The 26958-nt window shown below is 39.9% G+C and overlaps 1 protein-coding gene across 6 annotated transcripts in view; it reads right to left on the bottom strand.

The window, feature by feature from the left end:
* The window catches only part of fmnl2a (formin-like 2a), a 122319-nt gene extending 101842 nt beyond the window's left edge, over positions 1–20477 (bottom strand). For all 6 annotated transcript variants that reach the window (XM_067443265.1, XM_067443263.1, XM_067443262.1 and 3 more), the window contains exon 1: positions 20075–20477. In XM_067443265.1, the coding sequence (XP_067299366.1) occupies positions 20075–20188 (114 nt within the window). In that variant the 5' untranslated portion in view covers positions 20189–20477. The remainder of the gene's footprint in view (positions 1–20074) is intronic.
* Positions 20478–26958: the final 6481 nt, after the last annotated feature.

Raw genomic sequence — 26958 nt, 5'->3', positions numbered from 1 at the left:
TGTTGGGTACTACAGCTCACTACACACATCCGAGAGAGACAGTGAAAGATTATGACTGTGTAATTACAGTCTGAAAGAAATATTACAAATTATTATTATAATTTCCTGCAAAATAATCTGTGGCTAGTGGTCGTTTCTAGCCAGTCAGCATTTTTTACTGGCCACAATTATGACATCAATACCATGGGGGAATATGCCATGTAGATATTTTTAATATTATCTCATAATCTCATAAGTAGGTATATTAGGCTGCTGTCACTTTAAGACCTGACACACCGATCCAGTTTACTGTTACACGTGTTTTCTTTCTCAACTGTACGTTCACTTAAAACATAACTGTGTTTATGTGAATACTCTACAAGACTGGCATTTTGACATTATTTTGTGTAATTGACTGTTTGAGAGCAGCGAAAAAGAACTCAATGTAGTTCTGAGAGGCGACTTTTTGTGCGCACACTTTGAGCGTGAGCACAAAATCTGTGGGAATGAGTAAAATAATTATGCACAAAAAGTGCAATCTAAGCCCTGTAACACCAATAATATTCATCTGGAGCAAATTAGACGAGTGAATGGAGGTGAACTCGCTGTCGGAGAGAGGAGAGAGAGAAATGTATATTTTTGACAGCACTACATTGCAGTTAGTTTATTATTTCAGATGGATTTTTAAAATACTACAATTGAAAAATTAATGTTATATATACAATTCTATTCTGTTAATGAAAAATCCAAGCCTTGTAAAGATCGATACTTATCATCCGTGAATTTGTACAATATCCCCCCGCAAAATATTCCGATAGTATGCTGTATCAATCCCCTCCCCCCTTTCCCATCCTAGTATTCTCTCTTTTCTTCATCTCTCTTTCTTTGAGTAATTAAGTACTCTGATGCTTTTGTACAGTCAGAATAACATCTGGATTCACAAACACATCGCTCGGCCAAAGAAAACACCCACACACACTTCCAAACCATCTGTGCACGGAGCTCAGGCCACGCTGGAGATTCTCGCAGCTGTCCCCTTGGCCGCCGCCGTGATCCTGAGGGCTCCCATAATGCACTGCATGACAATGATGAGGGCAGGGAGCCCAGCATCCAGTCTCAGCAGTCACTGTTCGCTGATGAAGACACCAGAGCGGCCTCTGACATCATCTCTTCATGCTCAATACAGCCACACAGACCGATGCTGTGGAGTCTGTCACACAATGCATGAGACAAAAGAGCTAATCAACAATGTGTGGCACTCTGAGTTAATCAGTACACAGATACTCGTCACATCTACTGATCCTGCAGGTCTTTGGAGGCTGTAAAACGCCTATAAAACAGGGTGAATTGGGCCCTTAGCTTTTATGAGGGCTTGCTTCAGAGAGTGTTCAGTTATCAGAAGGTGACTATGCTGTAATACGTCTGAAGAAATACTACTACTACTTCTATTAGAAATCACATGATACACTTGAATTGATCCACCAAGATAATGAAACTGCGGTGGGCAGCAGAAACAGAGAATCACTCTGTAGGTTGATCCTGTGATATATTTTTGACTTGATGCTGTCATTTTTAGGTTACCATTTTTTCAGAGTGGCAGCTGTACAACAGTTTTTTTGTGTGTTTTTTTTTTTTTCGGGCATATCATATGTAGTGTCAGGGCTGTAATAATACACTTAATGCAAAAAAATGAGTTGTTGAATTTATTAAAAAAGCAGAGTCAAGTGATTCCATGAGTAATTTTTTTTTACAAATAACAATTTATATGACAAAAGAAGTTCAAGTAAACCTGGCACAATTTCTTTGAGTAAATTCAAACCATTTGAATTTGTCACTGTTACATAATATGTATATGTACAGTTTACTTAATAATGTTATGTTAAACTTAGTAAAGTTTATTATGTTAGCTGAACACATTCATCGATATAAAATACCCTATTAAATTAACTTTTAGCTCAACAAATGTAAGTGGAAAACTATAAAATAACAAGCATATTTTTAGAAACAAAATAAAAAAATAACTCATTGGACAAATTACATTTTATTGAGGGCGGGAATTCCATCCAATAAATATGTGAATAAGAGTGGCCACAGCCTAAACACAGGCACTGCTCTTCTGCATAATGGTAACCACAAAATTACAGCAAATCAGATGTCCAACATAACTGAACATTAAACACTAACTTAAACTAACAACACATTTCCCTTTACTGAAAAACACTTAAAATAGCACTTGAATCCCTAAATTTAATCTCCCAATGCAGTCCCTTGCAAAACATTCTGGGAACTACAGATCCACTGCCCAGTTTGTTCGTTTTACTCAGCAATGTTAAGTAGACTGAACAAAAACTTATTAAGTAAAGCTGTCAATACTCATTTTTAGTAGACTTGCTCAAACCCTTACATGTGCCCATTTTTCCTAGCCTGACCAGCCAGGCTCATCTGGTGCAACCGGCCATTGGTATATCACTCTCGGTGAAGCACAAGTCACAATAGAGGAGCTCAAAGACTTGTAAAAGCAAGCTAAAACAGAATATTTTCTTAATTTTATCTCACATTTGCTCACGTAAAACACTACAGCTTTTCAAATGCGATAGAGCATTAACCCGATGACACCACTCACCAAATATTTCATTTTTTACCATACAACACCCAGCTTAATTTAACGTTGCCAGATTCATGTTCATCTGTTTTGGATAAAACCAAATGCACTTTTAATGGACTCTTACTGGACATTTCACTTAATGAAAGTGTCATGAACATGCAAGAAGCAGCTTAATATCGTTTAGCAGAAATGTTGCCGCAGGCACTTTTTTTTTTTTTCAGCGTGCAAAATCAGCACCCCAGCCATGCTAGCTTTAACTGATCATGTAGAGCTAGTGTCAGACTCCACACAGATCGCTGGCCTGCCTCTCTCCCCTCCAGCTAGAGTTTATATTCTTCCCTGCTACGGCTAATTAGCTCAGACAACAGCCTGGCACAAAGACCTTAAAGACCCTAAACGACCCTGTGGGACCATGGATGGATGGATGGATGGACAGACAGAAGAGAGGAGTGGAAGGTACTGTAGGCTCGTGCCAGGCTCTGCTCTGAGAATGAATAAAGAGAGAGAATGTGTTTGTGTGTGTGTGTGTGTGTGTGTGTGTGTGTGTGTGTGTGTGTGTGTGTGTGTGTGTGTGTGTGTGTGTGTGTGTGTGTGTGTGTGTGTGTGTGTGTGTGTGTGTGTGTGTGTGTGTGTGTGTGTGTGTGTGTGTGGCTGCCGCACAGAACCCACAGCTGTTTTCGAGCGTCTGCCGAAGGGTTAGCAGCTATTGTTCCTTTAGATTCATTAAGAGTCAGACGGAGAACAGGTCTGTGACCACAATACTGATCACACGCACAACGCAGACAAACATGACTTTGCTTATACAGCAGAAAACACTCAAACATATTGAGTGATGGATTCTTACTGAACTAAAGAGAGAGCAAAAAGATATGTTCATGAAAATGCACTGCAGTTTATTTGATACAGTGAGACATATTATTACACTTTTCACGTTGTCTATTTGAATATGTTTAACACTTTAATTTATTCCTGTGATTTAAATCTGGATTTTCATTCCTCCAGTCTTCAGTGATCATTCAGAAATCATTCTAGTATGCTGATTTTGGCCATTTTGATTCTAATATGGCCTTTCTGACATCATACAGGGCCATTTTTTTGTATGAAAAAAAAAAAACTTTAAGAGACTTATTAGAATCCTGAAGGAGTTTATTTGGCATAGAAAATACTCAATCAAAAGTCCAACTTTTTGGTCATGTTTAGCATGAGAATCCAACTCTTTAACCGTGTAAATAAGTCCGAATGCATGAAATAGCATTAGACCCCCAACCCCTTTAATGACTAACGGCAGTTTCACACTGCACGCGTAAGCAGCGCGTATTTTTTGAATACGTCATGCTCATGTTAACAGATGAGTGCATTCACACCGGCAGCAGAGGCAACGCAGCGACGCGTAGCAGGAGCAGAGCAGAAGCGGCAGTGCCGCGATCGTTTTGGCGCCGGGTCTATTTTTGACGCGCTGCTCACGATGAATTAAAGCCACAGTACATTGTTCTGATCAAAATTAACCAGGTTAACATGAAAAATAACACATTTAACCATGAAATAATTTAGTGAAGTGTTCCGTGTGTTTCTCAGTCACCATATGACATCCGGCGCTGTGAAAAACCGAAGTCACTGCCATAAATTTTTGCCTGAACTACAAAACTAATTTTAAATAATGTATGCCAGTTTAGCTTAAATTAAATATGAATTAAATTATGTATATATTATAACTATACGCTGGCATAAAAACAGAAACGATAAACAAAAGCACGTGGTGTCACAGGCAGTGTTCTTCAGAGTGCACCTGGAAAGACAGCAATGGACGACACTCGTCTCATCGTGGAGGTTGAGAAGCACACAGTTCTCTATGATCCACACAATTTGCTTTATAAAGACTTGCAAGTGAATGAAAAAGCATGGGAGGAAGTTGGTGAGAGTGAGCGACTCTTGGTGCTGATGGTAAGTCATTTTAAAGTGTTTTTGACAATCTTTCATTGTCTCACGACCGAACAACTAAATATGGATCGGTAAATAGAATATACACACATTAATATAGTACACATACAGTATAGAAATGTAGATAGACTATGATGTGCGTTATTTTGTCATTTAAAAAAAAAAAACGTTTTTAGATAATTTGCTCATTTAGCCTACAATATATCATTAAGAAGTTTCCTCTTAGTTATTACAGTTATTTATGAACTATCTTTAAGAGGTTTATGATGGGCAATGCATGTAAATTTGATGCCTATCCAATATTTCAAGAACATTTCCTGAAGTTTCTCTTTTTAGCAGTGTGCTTTTCATGGACATATAGTGTGATGGCCTTTCTTCTATCAAAAACTTGCACTAAACGAAAAAACATCAGAAACAAGTGAAACGATTTTTTAAAATAAAATTAGCTTCATGATAAATCTTTGCTTTATTTCCATTTCAAATACATTAAAGAGAAATGCAAACTTATCCATTATAGAGTACTCTGTACACAACTGCGCGCGACAAACGCTGCCTGTGTGAAAGCAAAAAGTGCGCGCGCTGCTACTGCTTTACACACCCACTGCTTCGGTGCTGCCTACGCCCTGCTTACGCGTGCAGTGTGAAGCCGGCGTAAGGGTCAGATGAGGTAGATTGTTAATTAAGCTGCTAAGAACTGCACAGTTTTGCTTTGTGCTATTTAAATGAAATGCTGCATCATGACTCCCATTACATGTCTTGTCTTCTGCTGTCTGTATAAAAATACGAATGGTTAAATACAAACAAGGAAGACCAGATCAAATGCAATTTATACTGTAGATGTAAGATAATACCAAGAACGATTCTGTATTACAATAACATCTTTACTATCTGTCTGTTCATTTTAGGTTACAGGCAGCACACCTATGAAATAATCTTCCAAAACACTTTAAATGTAGCCTAGAAATATAGATGCACCCAAGCGGGAGCAAATCTGATTTGCAGCCAGTGTCGTCTAGCAACTCTCTGTTGGCTTGTGAGCTGTAAAAACCAAACTCTGGTCAGGCCAATCATATCGTGTATAGAGTCAGCGGGTGGGCTTAACATAATTTCGGCTGAGTTGTGACGGTCCCACGCGCTACTTGAAAACAAAGAAGCTGGCGAATGGCTGTCTTTCAAATCGCCTTTAACCGTGACTCTGGAAGACTTGGAGTTAAGCTTTTATTTGAGAAAAGAACAAAGAACGGCACTGAACGTATCTTCCTTTTTTAAGAATGACTTCAGAGTTTTGCCGACCAGATATATGCCAAGTTTAATATATCAGCTAGCTCCGCTTCACCTTCGTTGCCCTGGTTGGTTGTAGCGCTATCCTATCGCGTGCAGAGGGAATGTAAAAGACAACCGTTTATCCTCGGATTGAGCCCTGTCAATGGTGAGTCTCCAGACCAAACATCTTGATGTGGGTCTGGCTTGTCAGGCTACTTTAAATGGAGTCTGAACACTGAATTAATTGGACTTACAGCTTTAACAAACTCTAACCAGAATATCAATTCATGTATGTTTATGAACACCAAGTATAACAGGCCACGTTAAAAGACAGATATTACACTATTATGACATAGTAATGAGCTCACCATTATGATGTCATGCTAATGTTTTCTACATATTGTCTGGCACCAGCAGTCACTCTTGACGTTCTACGTACATACGTTCCCTGTCTCCATTGTTGCTTACTAACACGTTTGACAAATAATGGCCTTACTCTTCCAAAGAACAATTGACATTTAAAAGCAAATACAGTAGACACGTTAAATACACAATGGAGAATGTTAGTTGTCAAATGTCCAATATAATGTTTATGAATTCAGTCCTCAAACTAAAATTACAATACAACAGGAAAATAAGACTTTTGGGAAGCTGTTGGATAGCAAGTAAACATAATAAAGTTTACAATGACCTTCATTCAGCCACGAGGTACATTTTAACCGAAAGTTCAAACTGTGTCCTCCGGAGACCTGTGTCCAAGGTTAAACAATGGTCAGGTCTGTGTTTTATATGTTAACTGATTAATTCATTACTGTTTACAAGCTGTAAAAATGACTAAATAGCATGTAATGTATTATTACACTATGTTGCAGAAAGATGGAAATGTCCAATAGCTTTTTACTTTAAAGACTTTAAGCTACTGTATGTGCTTATACATCCTTATTTGTTACTTAAGCAAATAGAGATATTGTCTGAAAATCTTCTCTCTTTCTTTATAACTCAGTGAACACAATTTAAACTGTGATGTTTCTTTGTTCATTAGGATCATTCTCTATTTTTAACCGGAGCTAAATTCTCTGAGGGGATTCTTTAAAGCCTGTATAGGGGGAAACTGCCCCTCTTAACAGGAAAAAACAGCCTCAGTGTTTAATTCACAGCATCTGGCTAACAAAAGCACGCTGACTGATCCTTTAATACCGGGCTCAAGACTCGGCTCACTCTGTGTGGCCCGCACACCGCTCGAAAGCACGGCCTTCCCTTCTCTTCAGATGATTAAACATCAAGACAATCAAACAGAGATCAAAAAAAGGCTGCTTTTTGCATAAACCACAATCACAGTTGAAGGATCAGTATGTATGAAAATCAGAACAACATGTACTCTGGAAAAGAACACAATCACAAACTAGATCGCTTTTAATACCTCAATTCTTTCTCCTAGACAATAATGAGATTAATTTGAGAGCAAATGGAGAAAAAACCTCAGTAATCTCATATGGGTTTCTCAAGAGCTCCCAAAACTGTGCTCAGATTTTACAGTTTGCAGTTTGTATGAGTGTCCAAATTTGTGGAAGTACAGGCTCAACTCAACTCAACTTTTATTTCTAAAGCACTTTCAAAACCATTAGAATGGACCAAAGTGCTGTCCATGAGTATCAAACAACATCAAAAGATACGACAATGTTACAATAACACACACACACACACACACACACACACACACAAACAAAAAATACAAAGCCAAGGTATCACACATAACACCAAAAATCAAACACATAATCATAATCACATAATCACTCACAGTTTCCAACCCAATCAGACGCCTATAACCCGAATAACACAAACAAATCTATTTTTAATAAAAAAGAACAATTTAATAACCCCTTCTTTTTCTATGAGAATAGCAGAATCACACCAAAACTTTAGCTACTCAGAGAATGAAGTTCCTTCAGGAGCGCATTCTTTGCGTCTCTTTCAAAGCTTCCAGACAGTGTCATTATGTTCCTGTAATGATCCCACTAGTACTCACAGTGGTGCTTATGTTGATAATGAAAACATGCACGGTTCTGACCTAAAATATAATATATGCAATTTGAACCATGTGTAAAAATAGCCTTACTGTATCAACAAGTGTCTCATTTATGTCTATTTTTATTTGTCCTATAGCAACATCTGAGACAAAGTATATGAAATATAACACAAAAAAAATGAAATAAAATGTAACAGAACTCTACTGTATTTTTTTCTGTGAAGGCAAAGAATTCTCTTGGTGAATTAAACACTGTAACTAGTCTATGTCAGACTTTTTTGTAGAATCCCTTGACATACACCGATAAGGCATAACATTAAAATAAAGTGTTGGTCCCCTTTTTGCTGCCAAAACAGCCCTGACCTGCAAGGACCGGACTCCACTAGACCCCTGAAGGTGTGCTGTGGTATCTGGCACGAAGATGTAAGCAGCAGATCATTTGAGTCCTGTAGGTTGCGAGGTGGGGCCTCCATTGATCAGACTTGTTTGTTCAGCACATCCCAAAGATGCTCGATTGGATTGAGATCTGGGAATTTGGAGGTCAAATCAACACCTCAAACTCATTGTTGTGCTCCTCAAATAATTCCTGAGCCATTTGCTTTGTGGAAGGGCACATTATCCTGCTGAAAGAGGACACAGCCTCCAGGGAATAGTTTCCATGAAAGGGTGTACATGGTCTGCAACAATGTTTAGGACGGTGGCACATGTAAAAGAAACATCCACATGGATGGCAGGACCCAAGGTTTCCCAGCAGAACATTGTGCAAACCATATCACTGCCTTTGAGTGATTGCCTTCTTCCCATAGTGCATCCTGGTGCCATGTGTTCCCCAGGCCATGCATGGGGGTCAGCACGGGCACCCTAATTTTCAGTCCTTATGATGTAATTTCTGAGTGAAACGGAATATTAAATGAAAAAAAATAGAGGGCGTGGTTTGTTTTCCCCTGCTGGGAATGGATTGGATATAGAAAAGTGGATGTCCCATTCAGCTCGCTGTCAAAGTTTAAAGGGATGGCCTACCTAAGCCATCATACTAACATCATCCGAGAAGGAGGGCCATTTCAGAGGGGAAGTACATTTAAAGATTTTGACCAAAGATTAAAAAAAGATTACACAGTGCCGCACTTCACTCTGAAACATGCAGCGCAACTAAATACTTAATTCAACTAAATTTTATAATCATTTTTTTATTCAGATTATTTATGCAGCACCTTTTTATTTATTTTAATGTTGTATTTAATTTCATTATTTAGATTTCATTAACACACAAAAACCTCTGCAGTTCCCTCATGAACCCCCAGGGGTTCGCAAAGTCTGGTCTGGCTAATTAAATTATAAAGCAATCATTTCATTTGAATGTTTAACCCTGTAACATTCATACACAACACAAATACCAGGTTCAAATAACACTCAAGGCATAATAAACAAGAACAAATATTAACCCACTGATTAAAACAAGAACTCGATCTGGGAAAATCAGTAATAAAATCCCATTCGCTCAACCAGAATCCTTTAAGAGGAAGTACTGCAGAGAGGTTGTTACCACCATGTTTCCATTGAGGGATTCATGGAAAAACTACTACATTTTTACAGATATAAGTCACCTTTCTCTAGCCCAATGAGAAACGATAGACGGTAAGCCAACATGTGACTCATATTAGGGGGCTTGGTGGTCTAGATTTTTCCAGCTGATAGAAAATCTAATGTCTGATTTTACAATGGTATATTCAGGGACACATTGCACAAAGTGTGTGTAAGATGAGGTAGACAAACACCACGATTCACTTATAAACAGAGCCATCTGTGCATGGGTTTAGTCAAGCTCATGAGGTCATTTTGAAAGTGTGAAAGTGATTGTCGTATTTTTATCTTCTCTTTTTATTCTAGAATCTCGCCTCATTTTAACGCTAAATGTTTTGGAACAAGGTTATCCTGTTGTTTCTCAGATTATTTACTCATGGCAAACCAGCATGTTTTTTTTTTTTTACAAGCAATAAACTTGCATTGTGAGACACATTCCTCTTTAAAGCCATAGTGAAACCCATCTTTACCGTGCAGAAATGGTGAACAGCCGAGTGTGACTGCTATGGAAACCACACTAATGCCCGGCTGCACATTTGAGTCTGGGAGCTGTTACTCAACTGCAAACATGGCTGTGACTAGGTTTTACAATTAAATAGAGACATGCACCAGCTGAATCTATCCCAACCATAAGCAAGCTTAATTATTGCCAAACTATTCTCACAGAAAAAGAGACATTTTGATACAATTTGAAACTGATCCCAAGGATTCAACTGAATATCTGTTAATAAAAACACTGTGACTGACTAGACATGAGATTATTTAAGTGGATAAAAAGTGATGTGAGCAGTTTTACCATGTTTAAACATGTTCTCCTATCCCATGTAATATGCAACTACTGTATAATTCAGCCATGGTTTATTCCCCCTGAAAAGTATGAACACTCAAAACATCCAATCCAGCCCAAGGCAGTATCAGTTTGACTCAACTAATACTGTGAGTTTAGTGAGGGACTAATACCTGTTCATTCCAATCAAAAACACTAGACCCCTGAGAAGTTTGTCATTTTGTTTCTCAAGACCTGTGAATGACTTACTTATGTATAGACCTATGCACATGATAAACTAGAATAAGAGAAAACATTTTGACATCAAAAACATTACACACACAAAAGACAGCTTTCAGAACAAAACCAAAGGCAAACAGCCTCATTTTCATAGCCAAGGTCGCATATTGTGTTCTCATGATATCTGATTTCAGAACAGTATTGCAGCATGAACCACACAAAAAGAATAAGGAAGTTTTCTAAGTGGACATTAGTAAGAAACTGACCTCACTGTATTCCAAAAGTCTTTATCCCTGCCACTGGAGACCCAGGCTGCCTCCCAAAACCTCCCCAAAAAGGCAGCTGACTTGTTGCCTCTTTTAGGCAGCGTTTGAGCTCAAAGGTATCTCACGAAACTGATGGTTGCGTAAATACAGCAAAATAGCCAGAGCTTTGGGGAAAACCAAGCAAATATTTATCAATAGCAATTTCTCAATTTCTAGAAATGACATCAGAAGTGGAAAAAATTGGTCGAAAAATTGACATTTACACACAAACTGACCACCAAGCGCAACTTTCAGGCAACATCTTTATTTGTCTAGCTAGCTTACCAGTCAAAGAATGTAACGTTTAGGATTGTGGGATATCAAAGGCAGCGAAGGATAAAAATCAAAAATTGATCAGATGAAGCTAACATTAGCTAACATTTAAGTTTTGATCGCAGCCCCACTGTCCCGCAGAGTTTAGCTTAAACACACCCAGAGGCGGACAGTACTGAAGTATTTTTACTTTCCAAGTAATTTTGTTTTTCAAGTCTATGTACTTTATCAGTGTTCTTCTTTGGAAAACTTTTACTTCACAACATTCCAAAACATAATATTGTACTTTTTACAGCAATACATTTCATATTGAATATCATTTAACACTTCATTTCATTAAAGATGTAGTACTGTATATTTTTACTCAAGTAAAAGTAATCAAAAGTTTTACTTGAGTACAAGTAAGAATGTGTCACGTCACAGACAAAGGAAAAGGTGCGAGGACTCAAGTGCAGAGAAAGATAATTTATTACAAAATAAACATAAACTCAAAACAAAACCCACGAGGGGGAAAAACACACAATAGAATAATAAAATATAAACTTAAACAAACCAACAGAATCACAGGGAGAACGGGAGACGCAGACATTACACAAGGATCCAACACAGACTGACAAACACAAGGAGCTTAAAAAGGGAAGAAATCAAGAGGGAACAGGTGGGAGAAATCAACACTAATCAGATAACAAGGGGGAGGGATCAGACAATGACAGGAGCACATGCAAGACATGACAAAACCCACATGTGCACACAAGACAGGACAGGCATGTGACATTACCCCCTCCTTAAGGAGCGGCTACCAGACGCTCCACTAGGGACGGGCGGGACAGACCAGGGCGGGACGGGAGGGACAGACCAGGGGGGCACGGGAGGGACAGACCAGGGGGGCACGGGAGGGACAGACCAGGGGGGCACGGGAGGGACAGACCAGGGGGGCACGGGAGGGACAGACCAGGGGGGCACGGGAGGGACAGACCAGGGGGGCACGGGAGGGACAGACCAGGGCGGCACGGGAGGGACAGACCAGGGCGGCACGGGAGGGACAGACCAGGGCGGCACGGGAGGGACAGACCAGGGCGGCACGGGAGGGACAGACCAGGGCGGCACGGGAGGGACAGACCAGGGCGGCACGGGAGGGACAGACCAGGGCGGGACAGGGGAAACAAACAAGGAAGGAACAGACAAGGGAGGGGTCAACAAGGGAAACATGGGGAAAACAAAAAGTTCAGGAGGCCATGGTGGCACACAAAGTTCGAATGACCAGGGCGGCCCGCCGAAGTCGGGAGGCCCACAGAGTTCAGGTGGCCGGGGCGGCCCATAGAGTTCAGGCAGCCAGGGCAGTGCGGGTAGAGCAGGGCGCCAGGGAGGCGCGGTGAGAGCAGGGCGCCAGAGAGGCGCGGTGAGTGCAGGGGGCGCCAGGGAGGCGCGGTGAGAGCAGCACGCTTCAGCGGCGCGGTGAGAGCAGGACGCCTCAGCGGCGCGGTGAGAGCAGGACGCCTCAGCGGCGCGGTGAGAGCAGGACGCCTCAGCGGCGCGGTGAGAGCAGGACGCCTCAGCGGCGCGGTGAGAGCAGGACGCCTCAGCGGCGCGGTGAGAGCAGGACGCCTCAGCGGCGCGGTGAGAGCAGGACGCCTCAGCGGCGCACGGAGAGCAGGACGCCTCAGCGGCGCACGGAGAGCAGGACGCCTCAGCGGCGCACGGAGAGCAGGACGCCTCAGCGGCGCACGGAGAGCAGGACGCCTCAGCGGCGCACGGAGAGCAGGACGCCTCAGCGGCGCACGGAGAGCAGGACGCCTCAGCGGCGCACGGAGAGCAGGACGCCTCAGCGGCGCACGGAGAGCAGGACGCCTCAGCGGCGCACGGAGAGCAGGACGCCTCAGCGGCGCACGGAGAGCAGGACGCCTCAGCGGCGCAGGGAGAGCAGGACTGCTCAGGGGCGCAGGGAGAGCTGGGCGCCTCAGGGGCGCAGGGAGAGCAGGGCGCCTCAGCGGCGCAGGGAGAGCAGGGCGCCTCAGCGGCGCAGGCAGGGCGTTGGGGAAACTTCTCCAGTCCAGCAGTATCCACCGGCACTGGGACCACCGGAATACGATCTGCTGGCATTGGGACCACCGGAACATGATCTGCCGGAACTGGGACCACCGGAACACGATCCACCGGCACAGGGACCACCGGAACACGATCCACCGGAACTGAGACCACCGGCACACGATCCACCGGAACTGGGACCACCGGAACTGCCTCCGGGGCTTCGGATAAAGCCCTGTGCTCCTTCCACGCATGCAGGACTGCCACCACAAAGCATCCCATCACAGCCCTCCAGGCCGTTTCCGGACTCGGGACCACCGGAACGGAGTCCACCGGCACAGGGACCACCGGAACACGATCCACCGGCACAGGGACCACCGGAACACGATCCACCGGCACAGGGACCACCGGAACACGATCCACCGGCACAGGGACCACCGGAACACGATCCACCGGCACAGGGACCACCGGAACACGATCCACCGGCACAGGGACCACCGGAGCACGATTCACCGGCACAGGGACCACCGGAGCACGATCCACCGGCACAGGGACTACCGGAGCACGATCCACCGGCACAGGGACTACCGGAGCACGATCCACCGGCAAAGGGACCATCGGAGCACGATCCACCGGCACAGGGACCACCGGAGCACGATCCACCGGCACAGGGACCACCGGAACATGATCCACCGGCACAGGGACCACCGGCGCACGCTCCGCCGGTACTGGAACCACCGGAATACGATCCGCCAGCATAGGGACCACCGGAATACGATCCGCCGGCAAAGAGACCACCGGAATCCGATCCACCGGTACTGGGACCCCTGGAATCGGGACCACCGGAGCAGGTACGGAGGGAGCCTTTCTCCTCCTCCTCCGTTTCGGGACCACCGGAGCAGGGACCACCGGAACACGGTCCACCGGCATAGGGACCACCGGAACACGATCCACCGGTACAGGGACCTCCGGAACACGATCCACCGAAATAGGGACCACCGGAACACAGTCCACCGGCATAGGGACCACCGGAATACGATCCGCCAGCATTGGGACCACCGGAACACGATCCGCTGGCACTGGGACCACCGGCACAGGGACCACCGGCACAGGCACGGAGGGAGACTTCCTTCTCCTCCTCCGTTTCAGGACCACTGGAGCAGGGACCACCGATCTTGGGACTGCCAGGGCAGGGGCCATCTCCCTGGCAGCTCTCTCCTGCTGGCAGGCGATAGCTTCCACCATTGCCTCAAATGTGCCTCCGTCATATGCCCTTCTGAGCCACCACTCCATGGGCTCATCTAGGGCATAATTAAAAAGGTCCTTGAGTGCAGAGTCACTGAGCCTCAGCCCCTTGGCGGTCTCCAGGAACTTCTTTGCAAAATTCCTAATCTCCATTCCCTCCTGGTGAAGTAGGTGGAGGACTCGAAACCGTAGAATCCGCTCATAGTGAGGACAGGTGGTGAGCGATTCCGGGATCGAGTCCTCTCTCTGCTGAGTCCTCAACATGGTTGGATCCTTCTGTCACGTCACAGACAAAGGAAAAGGTGCGAGGACTCAAGTGCAGAGAAAGATAATTTATTACAAAATAAACATAAACTCAAAACAAAACCCACGAGGGGGAAAAACACACAATAGAATAATAAAATATAAACTTAAACAAACCAACAGAATCACAGGGAGAACGGGAGACGCAGACATTACACAAGGATCCAACACAGACTGACAAACACAAGGAGCTTAAAAAGGGAAGAAATCAAGAGGGAACAGGTGGGAGAAATCAACACTAATCAGATAACAAGGGGGAGGGATCAGACAATGACAGGAGCACATGCAAGACATGACAAAACCCACATGTGCACACAAGACAGGACAGGCATGTGACAGAATGTACTACATTTTTAATGTAATGAAGTATTAAAGGTAACAAAACAACATCTTTTATTTACGAAATGTAGTGCAGTAAAAAGTATGACATTATATATTATGCTTTGGAATTAAGTGAAGTAAAAGTTTTCCAAAGAAAAACACTGATCAAATATATTCTTAAAAATTGACTTGAGTAGAAAGTAAAAATACTCCACTACTGTCCACCTCTGAACACACAAATCAAGTCTTCATGAGCACTTGAAAATCATATGACAGGTGTGTTGAAGCAGGTTGGAAATAGACTTTGCAGGACAGTAAGTCTCCAGGAGCAATGTTAAAGACATCTGCTGTCAAAAGCTGTCACCTTTTCACCAAACGAGTGCGTATATCTCAACGGTAAACCAAACGTACATATCAGAACATTTGAAATTTAAATCCCAGTGACAGCTTTTGTACCATATTCTTTCTGAAAGTGTGTAGTAGATTCATTTAACTTTAGTAGATGAATAATATTTAGATGAATAAAGTATTGTGGCACCTTCCTTGAAAGTTGCACTCTTTGGTGTCCTGTGGCACTTTTTAAAAATAAACAACAATTATAAAATATGTTTCATTAATTTTGGAAAAACAATTTGTAACACTAGTATTGAAATCATTCTGATTCCGACTTATTTTACATAAAAACATCATAAATATTTAATGCTGGTGTCTTTTTATTGTCTATTTCTAGCAAACAATTGTGGGTTGTATTTTAGACCGAATTAGACGAGTTGAAAAACGTGGAAAACATTTAATAAATATATCACGTTTTTTTTGAGCTCCTGAGGTGGATAATTAACATTTTCTACAAACTTTTACCCAAGATCAAAGTTTGACCTAAAATAACCTTAAACACACCGAATCTCCGACTAATGTCAGGAACTAACTATTGGAACAAAAAAGTGCCAACACCACAAAATATTATGAGCTGAAAATCATTCTGACCCAGTTGGATCCAAAACATCTTTCCATCACCATAAAGCAAGCTAAGAATACAGCAAACAGTCCGGAAACTTGTAAGAGGCATCATAAAAGTAGTTTAAGAAATATGCACTGCCCAAATAACATGCACTTACTTGCACTTCATCTAACTGTTACATTTGAAGACCACAGAAGTGACACAGTTCAGCTTTAAAATATTGATGATATTAGCTTATTGTATAGGCCTATATTTGTCCACTTGGCATATTGCTGGACTAAAACATCTACTCTATCTATATACAGTACAGTAACTGCACAAATAGTTCTAATTCAGAGTTGTGTTTGTTGTAATTAATCAACTTGAACCCTCTGGAGATAGCAATATCTGGCATGTGGCCCCCGGAATTGAAAGATCAGACCCTATTCTTCTATCTACTAATCATCATATTTTTCCTTTAGAATGTCCTGTGGATGAAAGCAGCACTCAAGCAGAAGTCGGTCATTTAAAGGATCTTTCTTACTCAGTAAGGCAACTACTGGAATGGTCTGTGGATTGGCACGCACCAGGGCTTTAATAGCAATAAATACCACTCAAAGCTGCGATTACAGTGCTAAAGTGTTCCTAATGCCTCAGCCAAGAAAAAAAGACATCATCCCTATGTGCGCCGCCAGTCTCTGACAGGACACTTTTCCCAGGGAGATGTGTGCTTTATATTGCTGCTAGTTTGACTCTACGTAAGTGCTTTTAAAAAGACAGTCAGTTAAGAATAAAAACATGAAATGCCCATTTCATTTTATATAACTTCAAATTAACTGATGTCAACTAGTAAAAATGTTGGTTAGTAATTGTTTGTATTGTTTGTAAAACCCTATGCAAGTATACTCTATATTGTCAAAAGTATTGGGACACCCCTCTAAGTCACTGAATTCAGGTGTTCCAATCACTTTCATGGCCACAGGTATATAAAACCAAGCATCTAGTGATGCAGACGCTTCTACAAACATTTGTGAAAGAATGGGTCGCTTTTAGGAGCTCGGTGAATTCAAGTGTTGAACAGTAATAGGTTGCCGACCGTTTAATAAGTACATTCATAAAATTTCCACACTACTAAATATTCCACGGTCAACTGTTAGTGGTATTACAACAAAGTGGAAGCAATTGGGAACAACAGTAACTCAGCATGAAGTGGTAGGTCACGTAAAATCAGAGTCAGCACATCCTGAGGTACACAGTGTGCTGAAGTTGCCAACTTTCGGTAGAGTCAGTAGACCTCCAAATGTGGCTCAAGAACAGTTCGCAGAGAGCTTCATGGAATGGGTATTCATGGCCGAGCCTCCAAGCCTTACATCACCGTGAGAAATGCAAAGCATCAGATGTAGTGGTGTAAAGCACACCGTCACTGGACTGTAGAGCCCTCTGGACTCTCTGGAGTGACGAATCATGCTTCTCTGTCTGGAAAGCCGATGGACGAGACTGGGTTTGGCAGTTGGCAGGAGAATGGTACTTGCCTGACTGCATTGTGCCAAGTGAAAAGTTTGGTGGAGTGGGATTATGATGTAGGGTTGTTTTTCTGGGGTTGGGCTTGTCCACTTAGTTCAATTGAAAGGAACTCTTAATGCTACAGACATTCAGCTTCAAGAGATTTTGGAAAATTTCATGCTCCCAATTTTGTGGGAACAGACTGGGGATGGCCCCTTCCTGTTCAAACATGACTGCGCACCAGTACAGAATGCAAAGTCCATAACGACACGGATGAGGTCCTGACCTTAACCCAATAGAACACCTTTTGGGATGAATTAGAGCAGAGACTGTGAGCCAGGCCTTCTCGTCCAACATCACAAATGCGCTTCTAGTAGAATGGTCAAAATTTCCCATTTACACACTCCTAAAGCTTGTGGAATGCCTTCCCAGAAGAGTTGAAGCTGATATAGCTGCAAAGGGTGGGCCAACTCTATAAACCCTACAGATTAAGAATGGGATGTTGTTAAAGTTCATGTGCATGTAAAGGCAGGAGTCCCAAAACATTTGACAATATAGTGTATGTGTACTATAAAACTTTATAATCTCTAAAAGACTTTATAATCTCACAACTCTAACTTTATTTTCGCAAGAAAAAAAAAGTCAGAATTGTGAGATGTAAACACAATTGCAAAAAAAAGTCGCAATTATCGTTTAACTTGTTTTATTCTGTTAACTTGTTTTATTCTCATAGTACTATAACTTTGTATTGTACTATTACCAATGTAGTAAAAAAAAAACACTTTATTCATTAAGAGACAGATCATGATAGCTAGTCAAACCAATGGCATTTGCTCTGTGTGATATGTATCAGGACCATGAGCAGCAGGTGATCTTAAAACACAAAGATTAGGAATAAGAGCTTCCAATCTGTTGTAAGAAGACAGTGACGTCAGCCACGACAGACCAGGATTGATCTGCCTGTGACTCGAAGCAATTACCACAACAAGAACAATGTGACTACTATTAAACGACCACAAATGAAGACAGCGAGTTACAGACTCCGAGTGAGAGAAGGAGGTGGTCAAAGGAACAGAGACTAAGAGAGAGTTTTCTCCTTGGGAATATTGAATGGAAACCAATCGTTTAGCCTCCTCAACTAATAACCACAGCCTGAGGGTCCGTGAAAGAAAGAGACCAAACCAACTCCATTTTCTTAACTCCCCCATTCTGCCACTAGCTGCTTTCCTTGAAGAAACCTCCAGCTCTCTGAATGGTGAGTGTGAGAGTGTGTTAATTGAAAGGGGTCGTCTAGTGTTTAGTGAAGCATTAGGTCTGACCTACATTTATATGTCCCCATAAAACCAGGCCTAGCAGACGGCCAGAACTCTACGCACAGCACACTTCAGGTAGCTGAATACTAATCTAATACATTCCTTGCATTCTTCAGTCAAAGGACTGTAGATTCTCACTTCATGACATCATTTCCTGTGCCATATTCATGTCAGCTAAAAAGAACTGGGTGAATAGGGAATGTTTGGAAACAGCTGTTCTAGACAAAGGCACACATGATGCCAGAGTTTAAACAAATTATGATATGAAGGTGTAATTCGTCTTGACAATGGCCATTTAATCCTTAATATTAAATAACAAGCTAATGCGTATTATACATTTGGATATTTGATTCTCTGGAAAGCAGCGGTGGAAGCAGTGGTGGAACTTTCTCAAGACAGAAGAGGGGAAATCCATCAAGATCTCTCAGGGCAAAATATCTTTAAAAAACTCAGGGTCCCTTAGCAGCACTTTTAGTTCCATGAAATAATAATAATAGACGCAATTATCATCTCAGATGAAGATATTTAAAATATATTGAACTTTTTTTTTAAAGTAACCCATATAGACACACCTGAATCTCAAACATTACCACACAAACAAAAAGTAAAAAAAAAAAAAAAAAACATTTTTGGAAACTGTATCAATGTAGTACCATGTTAGTCTTTGAAGTGCCAGTAAAAAGTACTATGGCATATGAATATGATAATGAAATTCAAGTAGGCTACCATCTGATACCATCACTCTACCATGGAACAGTCCCTGCCCAGTTATATTACTTAAAAACTTCAAACAAATCTTATTTACAAAAGGGATCCGTATACTTCTGAATGTTAAAAAAGAACAACTACAAACAGTTAATATAGAATAGAATGAAAAAGTGAGCATCTCTACAAAACGGATCCATTTGAAAGTAAATAAATAAATAAAAAACAACTATTATCAATTTTAGAATAGAATAGAATCACAGCAAAATGAAAAACGAAAAACATATCTTATGTCTACAAAACGGATCCATAACTAAAAGAACATCTACAGACATGTTTAAATAGAATAAATAGAATCACAGCAAAAGTAAAAAGGCAAAGTAAGCATATCTTATGTCCAGAAAACGGATACACATACATTTAAAAGTAAATAAAGAACAACCACTACCAAGTTTAGAATAAAATAGAATGATATCGCAGCAAAAGTAAAACTGCAAAGCATCTCGTGTTTACAATACGGATCCATATACATTTAAAAGTAAATGAATAAAAGAACAACTAGGCTACTATCAAGTTTAGAATAGAATAGAATAGAATAGAATAGAATAGAATAGAATAGAATAGAATAGAATAGAATAGAATAGAATAGAATAGAATAGAAAAAAAAAAAAAACTAAACAAAAAACTAAAAAGCGTATTTCTTTCTGGTTGTTTGGCTGATAAAGGTTAAGATCATTATTACAGACCAGAACGAGCGCAAATCTCTCCTCCAGCTCCGCGGGCTCGGGCATGGGCAGTTTGAGGGGCATGTGGTGTCCTCGGGGGTCAGTGTGTTGGTTCATACTCCCAGCGTTCCCCATCTCTCCTCCGGTATTACAGTCACACTCTTATTCTGCGGGTTTGTCCTGTATGTGTCCAGTATCCGTTTTCACTGTCTGTCCGACTTTATCTGAGCTTGAAACACTTCATGGAGGTCAGCAGCAGGGTCTGTGAGCAGCTGCATTATAACTTCACACAGGCAACAACAGCGCACATAACGTGTTCTATTCGCATATTGCACAATGTCCGCACCACTCCCAGTGAGATCTTCTGTTCTTCATGATTCAGTCTCTGAAACGCACTTCAGCGGACAACTACAGGCGCTGTCGCTTCAACTCCGCCCCGCGCGCGGATTTACCAATCCTACTAAGGCGAGGGCTTTGCTCATGAATAAAACATGAGGCTGGTTCGGTAGGCGTGGCTGCTTGATGGGCAGATACGCTGAAACTTCTAAAAACGGTCAACAAATCTTTTAAATTAAAGTAGTTTATTTTATAGGCTATTTATAACATACACACATAAAATTAGTAAAACTAAATAAAAAAGTTTTCTTTGCTCACTTTACATTTTTCAGCAAACAATAACATTAGCCTACACAACAGAATAGGCTTGATGGCTAAAAAAAAGAAAAGAAAAATAATATTTAAAAAAAGCCAAAGCCAAATTGAAAAGTTAAAATAATTCATTAAAAATCACGCAACTTTATTTTAACATAATTTAATTATTATTTTATTTAATAATATTTAATTTAATTTTGATTTGATTTTACAGCATCGTCTTTGTTAGTTTTTAATTTTGACTCTTTGCTACATTTTAAACTATGGGAAATAACTTTTTGCTGGCGGCAGTTAATGTTGTCTTGAACCTAAAAAAATGTGTTACTGGGATAGAGGTATTTTTATAAAATTATATATATAAATTGATAAAGTGATTATATTTTTAATGAAAAACTAAAACAATTTAAAAAAAATATAAAATGTGTATTATAATGAACTTGTATTCATAGATGGCTACCCTGTTTGCCACTGTCATCATTATGATGTTTCATCATTACAGTCATCTCCATCTCAGCACTGTATGTCATAATGTATGGTTAAATGCTAGGAAATCCGCATCATCAGCCACATCCGTGCATTAAAAACGTTCTGTACTTTAAGACATGAGTGTAAATGAATTCTTGTGAACTCCAAATGCGGCAGGATAGACCAGACCTCTTAATACAAAAGAGAAAAGAGACACAGGCAGGCCACAGCTGCTGAAACCTAAGACGCTGAGAGAGACCCTCAGAGGCCCGAGTGCACTACAAGGACTTATAAAATGCCAAAAATAAAGGAGGAAGAATAAAATCTCTGTTGCAGGACAGATGTATCTAAATTTGTCTGTGAGCCAGATGAAGGAAGCAATGTTCTTAAAGTCCATATAGGGACAGAGACGACATTGTTCTGAGTGGCGGAGTGATGCCACACGCTTCAAACCATGCTTTACTGCGACCCAGACAGGAGATGAACTATTGATGATCATATGCTGGGATAATTACAGGCCCTCTTAAAACTGCGTTTAGGCTACATACGGGAATGATCAAGTAGGAAATCGTCTGCCCTTTTAGAATGATATTAAAGGAATGTAGATAAATAAATAAGGATGGTGGATTGTTTTACTGTTAATTTAAAAAAAAAAACGTTTTTAATGATATATACACTGTAAAAAAAAAAGTCCTTAAAAGTAGGGTACGATGTAGGCTACTGTATAAATATGAAGGAATTTTCCGTATTGCTTTTTTACATCCGTTTTACCTGTATTTTGAATTACACATTGCATTATTTTGGGTTTTACGGGTTAACAGAAATTTCCGTAAAATTACTGGATAATGAACTGGCAGAAAATTACCAGTACATTTTCCGTTTTTATTTTTACAGTGTTTAGTGTGTGTGTGTGTGTGTGTGTGTGTGTGTGTGTGTGTGTGTGTGTGTGTGTGTGTGTGTGTGTGTGTGTGTGTGTGTGTGTGTGTATTCCACAAAGTTAAATAATACTTTATAATTGGCTAAAAATAGTTTTTTTTTTCAAACACAGCACATATTTTAGCGAGCACACATTACCAAGGCCATAGTTAGATCTTTAATCCAAGATATGTGATAAATGTTTAAACAAAGTCTCATTTAGGTTTTATAAAATGTACACCACCCTAATGTTTTACATGACTGTTGCAGAATTGATTCATGTCAAACGATAGAGCTTGACTTTATTGTGACACCAAAGCGCCATCTAGTGAACAGATTACTTCATCTGCCTTAACGGATGGCCAGTTTTTACTGGTTTTCGGGGTTTTCCACAGAGAGAACAGAGATTCCACACATCAATTTAATCAACTTAAAGCCCATAAATATACTTCAGGATGTCACCCTATTGAGAAATATGAAATTTCATTTTTTTTTTCATTTATTTATTTATTTACATAAAAATATCAGGGTGTGTTTCTTCTCTAACCGAAATTATTTTTTTCATGACTTTTTTACTTTATTTCCTAAAGTTTGCTTAACACCATTTTCATTAATGTTATTGTACATTTTATAGTTTCAATGTGTAGCAAGTAGCAACTGTTTAATAAAAGCAACGAGGATGCACTAGATTGTTACTGTCAGTCTTTAATATGTAAAGGTATTTCAATATTTTAGATGCAATGGACCCCATGATCATCCCTGTGTGAGGGACCCCCATTCTAAAATTAAATAAGGCATCTATATTTTATAAACACTCAATGTATGTAATAAATAAATAAATAAATAAACATCATTAATCTAAAATCAGTTTGTTACATTATATATTTTGTTATTCTCAGTGTAGTAATGTATTGTTATATTTATTTCTTGTTTATTTAATTTTAATTAAATTTTGATCTATCTATAGCCTTAATAATCTGTATTTTAATCTAATTTAATATAGGCTATTTAATAAATTAATAACTAATATTTTTGATATTTTTTTTAAAATATCCAATTTATTGCTTGACCCCAGTTTGAAAACCTCTGCACTTTGTACATGTTTTAGTTGTTGCAATTTTAGACCTGACGGGTCTGTTTTCGGAGGAAAATGTGCAGGCCCTACACTGTCGCCTGTAGGCCTACATGTCTTGTCATTAACAGAAAGTTGTAGCTTCTGTATGCTGTTAGAGTGGCACAGGTTTAGTTTAGTCTCACAACAAGTGAGAAAAGTTGACATGGAGCCGCTAAATCTTGAAACTCAAGGGATTCACCTGCTTATAAAAAGATGCAGAACCGAAGAGAGTGCTGTCAAAAAGAGAACACGACAGACTTGTAATATTGAGAATCAATTGCCCATTTGCTCATATAGCAAAAGAAAAATGCCACAATAGTGATTTCACAACTGTCAAATAGAGGGAAAAAATAGAGTGAGAGCTATTGATAACGGCAGTGAAAAGAGAGAAAGATGTTATTTTTTACCATCACTCCCCCAGAAACACATTCACAGCAGCGGTACCTTGTTTTTTTTTTGTAATTTGACACAAAATAGCCTAATAAAATACAAAGTATTAGTGTTAGAAATGTACATAAATAAATAAATGAAAACTTTGCAGGATTTACGATATTGATGACCGTTAAAACGCATCATCACAGTCTGTGAAAAGTGTCCAGTTTTTTTTTATTTATTATTATTATTATTTATTATTTATATTATTTATAATTATGATTGAATTTATTTATTTACTTTCATTTACTTATGTGGCAAATAGCCGTGTATAGCCTATAAGCGGGTTAATGTAGGGGACGGATGCAGCACATAGCATTTTCTTTCAGTTTTTATTGGGAAGCCAAAATTTGAATACATTAAACCCAAATCTATCAGCTACCCACCCACACCGCTGTAACATACATACATATGATAATATACATACAATTTATAATTGAATAGGCAAAGTCAAATGTTGCAACCTACCCCAAGAGGGGACGATTTCAACATTAACAATAATTCCTTTAACATCATATTGCAATTTATTTTATTTGTGCACAGACAGGGTCTTCCCTAAGTTAACTAAACTGTAGGCTATAAAGAATAAAAGGGGGGAAAAGGATTTTCTCCAAATTCCATGTAACAACCATGTTTCGGTTAAGTGTGGCCTAGTCCGACAGTATTTACTTAAAAAAGGTCGACATGCTGGCTATTGAAAGATCTAATAAGTAGTTAGTAATTTTTAGAGTAACTTAAACAATACTGGTTTTATAGCTTACAGTAATTGTTGTCAGGGAAAGATTTTGCAGGGCCAGTAAAAATCTGAGCCAAAATATATTATTTTAGCCATTTGAAAAAGTATAAGCAGCTATACAATAAATAAAGCAATTAATTCAGTCAAACATACAGTCAGTGCTAGAGGCCACAGCTCTGTAAAGTTAAATATCCTAAAAATATACAGTTATGAAACATCACTTTGCCCTCAGCCTAAACAGTTTGCCAGGGAACAAATTATAGATCCATGAAACTAAAGATCGCCTGCATGATCGACAAGACAAATCATATCTCAGAGACATCAGGTGAGGGCCCACCTTACATCTCAAAGCTGGAGCCGGGCCTGCCAAGGACTGCTGTTTGATATTCATAGTCAATATTTTGCATTAATACAGTGTTTTTAACTAATGAATGGTAGATATGTACATTTTTGAGTATAAATGTGTACTTTTTTATAATGAGAGTAAGACTGCTGCTCTCTATTGATGCTATATATTTGTCAGGGTTTTCCAAACCCCTTCATGTTTCACCCACCTAGAGAAGTCTAACATATGAGAGAGAAAATTAATTATTTTTCATACCGCTTTTCCCTGCTGAAAAAAATAAAATAAATCTTGAGTCAGCCTAAAGTTTTCTGGTATTAGCTGGTCTAGAAGGGAAAACAGCCACCAAAGACAGCAAATCTTTGTCAGGTTTCTTCATCTTCTGCAGCAGATTTTAGGAAAGATATAGTTGTTTAGTTTTGGAAAATAGGAAAAATATAGAAAAAATTTGCCTGTGGTTTTCAAATAGAATGCAAACATGCTATGTTTTTGCAAAATCAAAAGCTTTTTATTAGGTCAGTGTAGGTAAAGTGGGCCACTTTTTGTTAAAGGGGTACTTCAGCGCTGGGAAGATGAATCTGTATTTAAACTGGGTCATTAATGTAGTAGAAATGTGAAATTATTTTTTAATTTGGTGCCTTCTAGACTGAGAAAAGACAGAAAATGTATTTTTGTCTCATGGGGATGAAAGACTACAATTCCCAGAATGCTTCGCTGCCCTGTGAGGACATTCCCAAAGCCACCGCTACTGGATTACAGTGACTGAGTTCAGAAAGTACCATTAAATACTGAACCTGTGTGTTCAATATAACGATCGAGTTGCCGCATGAGTCTCACAGCAGACTCAGATTACATTTAACGTCATAAATGAGCTCTCGTGATGAGAGCTGAGGTAAACACTTCCATTGCTTAGCATCCGTTTAAATTAATGCCTGTAGCTGAGCTGTGCTGTAAGTGTGATCTCCATTCCTCATGCACGAGTTGAAAACATGCGGAAATGGCTCCCTCTGCTGGCTGTAGTCTTTAGGCTCTGGGCAAACATTCCTCTCGTGACGCAAATATCGTCAATTTGCGTCACAAGAGGAAATTTTCCAGAAATAAAATGCATAAATCTCTCGTCTCAGGGGGATATAAGAGGGGGGAGCACGATCATTTGAATATACTCCAGGGTTTCTACTGATACAAAGCCATATGCTAATCGCTGAAGGAACCCTTTAAATGTGTAATTTAGGATTTAAAGATGTTTTGTTTTTTTTTGTTTTTTTTTTTGTTAACTTTAAGGTCCAGCTATAATATTTCAATTTAAAATACAGCTCATATAATGCTTTATTTGCAAGATATACCAATAGAACATTTTAGATAATTGACTCCATAAATTTCCTTTCAGGAAGGTCATCCCTGATTTATCCAAACTCATCACCCAAATGTATGTGTAAAATTAAACAAACAACTGATAGAGCATGTTGTTTTGACAGTTTGATGAAATCAGAAAAAATTTATTCCACAACATATTAAAAATTGGAGTATAACACGTGCAACTACAAGGCTAACAACCACTTTAAAACAAAAAACACTAAACACAAAAACACAAGAATTTTAAGTGTGTCCTTATTTTAACGCTTTATACTCTGCATCTAAATATTACTCCTCTCATCCTTTCTTTACTCCACTTTGGCTTCCTTTCAGCTTTCTTTCCATTCTTCCATCTCTGATCTCCTATATATGCCTTGCCAGATTCATATATTTCTTTACTTTCACATATGGTTTTATATGATCATGTGCAGTTTTTTACTCAGTGGGACATTATAAGTAAAAATACATAATTGTTGCAAAGAAAACAAGAAACAACAAAAGACAAGAAACAAAAAGCGTTTGAAAAAGGTGATTGATTGGAAGGATCCACATCAGAAAAAAGATCCATCTGATATTGAACTGAAATATTGAACTTCACTGTTATGAACTGCACTGAATGATTTACTTTCTGCTGCTGCTCTAGGTAAACAGCTTTTCAAATGAGTTCAAATTTATTTATTTTATAGTCAGGAAGAGTCATGAATCTTTCAACTTTTAGTATGCAGAATTATTAATTCACATAGGTTAAAGGTGAAGAGGGAGGATGATCTGCATTAGAATTTGTAGTTGCGGTTGAGCTTGTTGATCCGCAGGTGCTTCAGTTTCGGATCGTTCATGAAGCGTTCAAACAGCAACTCTTTCTCTTCGCTCCTTCTCCTTGATTATTTTCTTCTCCT

The sequence above is a fragment of the Pseudorasbora parva genome, chromosome 5 (assembly GCF_024679245.1).
Source record: "Pseudorasbora parva isolate DD20220531a chromosome 5, ASM2467924v1, whole genome shotgun sequence".
In the NCBI taxonomy this organism is placed as follows: domain Eukaryota; kingdom Metazoa; phylum Chordata; class Actinopteri; order Cypriniformes; family Gobionidae; genus Pseudorasbora; species Pseudorasbora parva.
Note: the sequence above shows the minus strand (reverse complement) of the source record. Positions and strands in the feature narration are given on the sequence as shown.